Source organism: Eimeria mitis, genomic scaffold (genome assembly GCF_000499745.2).
Source record: "Eimeria mitis Houghton genomic scaffold, Emh_scaff517, whole genome shotgun sequence".
NCBI lineage: Eukaryota > Apicomplexa > Conoidasida > Eucoccidiorida > Eimeriidae > Eimeria > Eimeria mitis.
Genome location: NW_013573463.1, coordinates 1,146 through 1,410, shown reverse-complemented (window position 1 = coordinate 1,410; position 265 = coordinate 1,146). Strand labels below are relative to the sequence as shown.

The 265-nt window shown below is 60.0% G+C and overlaps 1 protein-coding gene across 1 annotated transcript in view; it reads left to right on the top strand.

Annotated features, from left to right (window-relative positions):
• Window positions 1-115: 115 nt before the first annotated feature.
• EMH_0014860 (uncharacterized protein) overlaps window positions 116-265 on the top strand; it is a gene marked incomplete at both ends in the record, with an annotated part of 1,164 nt that continues 1,014 nt past the window's right edge. The window contains one exon of the mRNA XM_013500235.1: window positions 116-265. Coding sequence (XP_013355689.1) covers window positions 116-265 — 150 coding nt within the window.

Sequence of the window (265 nt, the reverse complement as noted above, 5' to 3'; positions counted from 1 at the left end):
CTCAGCAGCATCTGGCCTCTCCTCCTCCTGCAGCAGATACCCCTGCTGCTCCTGCTGCTGCTGCTGCTGCTGCTGCTGCTGCTGCTGCTGCTTAGTTGTTAAGAAGCAGCAGCAAATGAGAACTGCTGCTGCAGCAGCAGGCTGCGCTGCAGCAGCTGGAGCAGCAGCGGGGATAAATGTTAGAAAACCAGCAGCAGCAGCAGCAGCAGCAGCAGCAGCAGCAGCAGCAGCAGCAGCATGTAGCCAGAGGGTAGCCGCCAGAGCA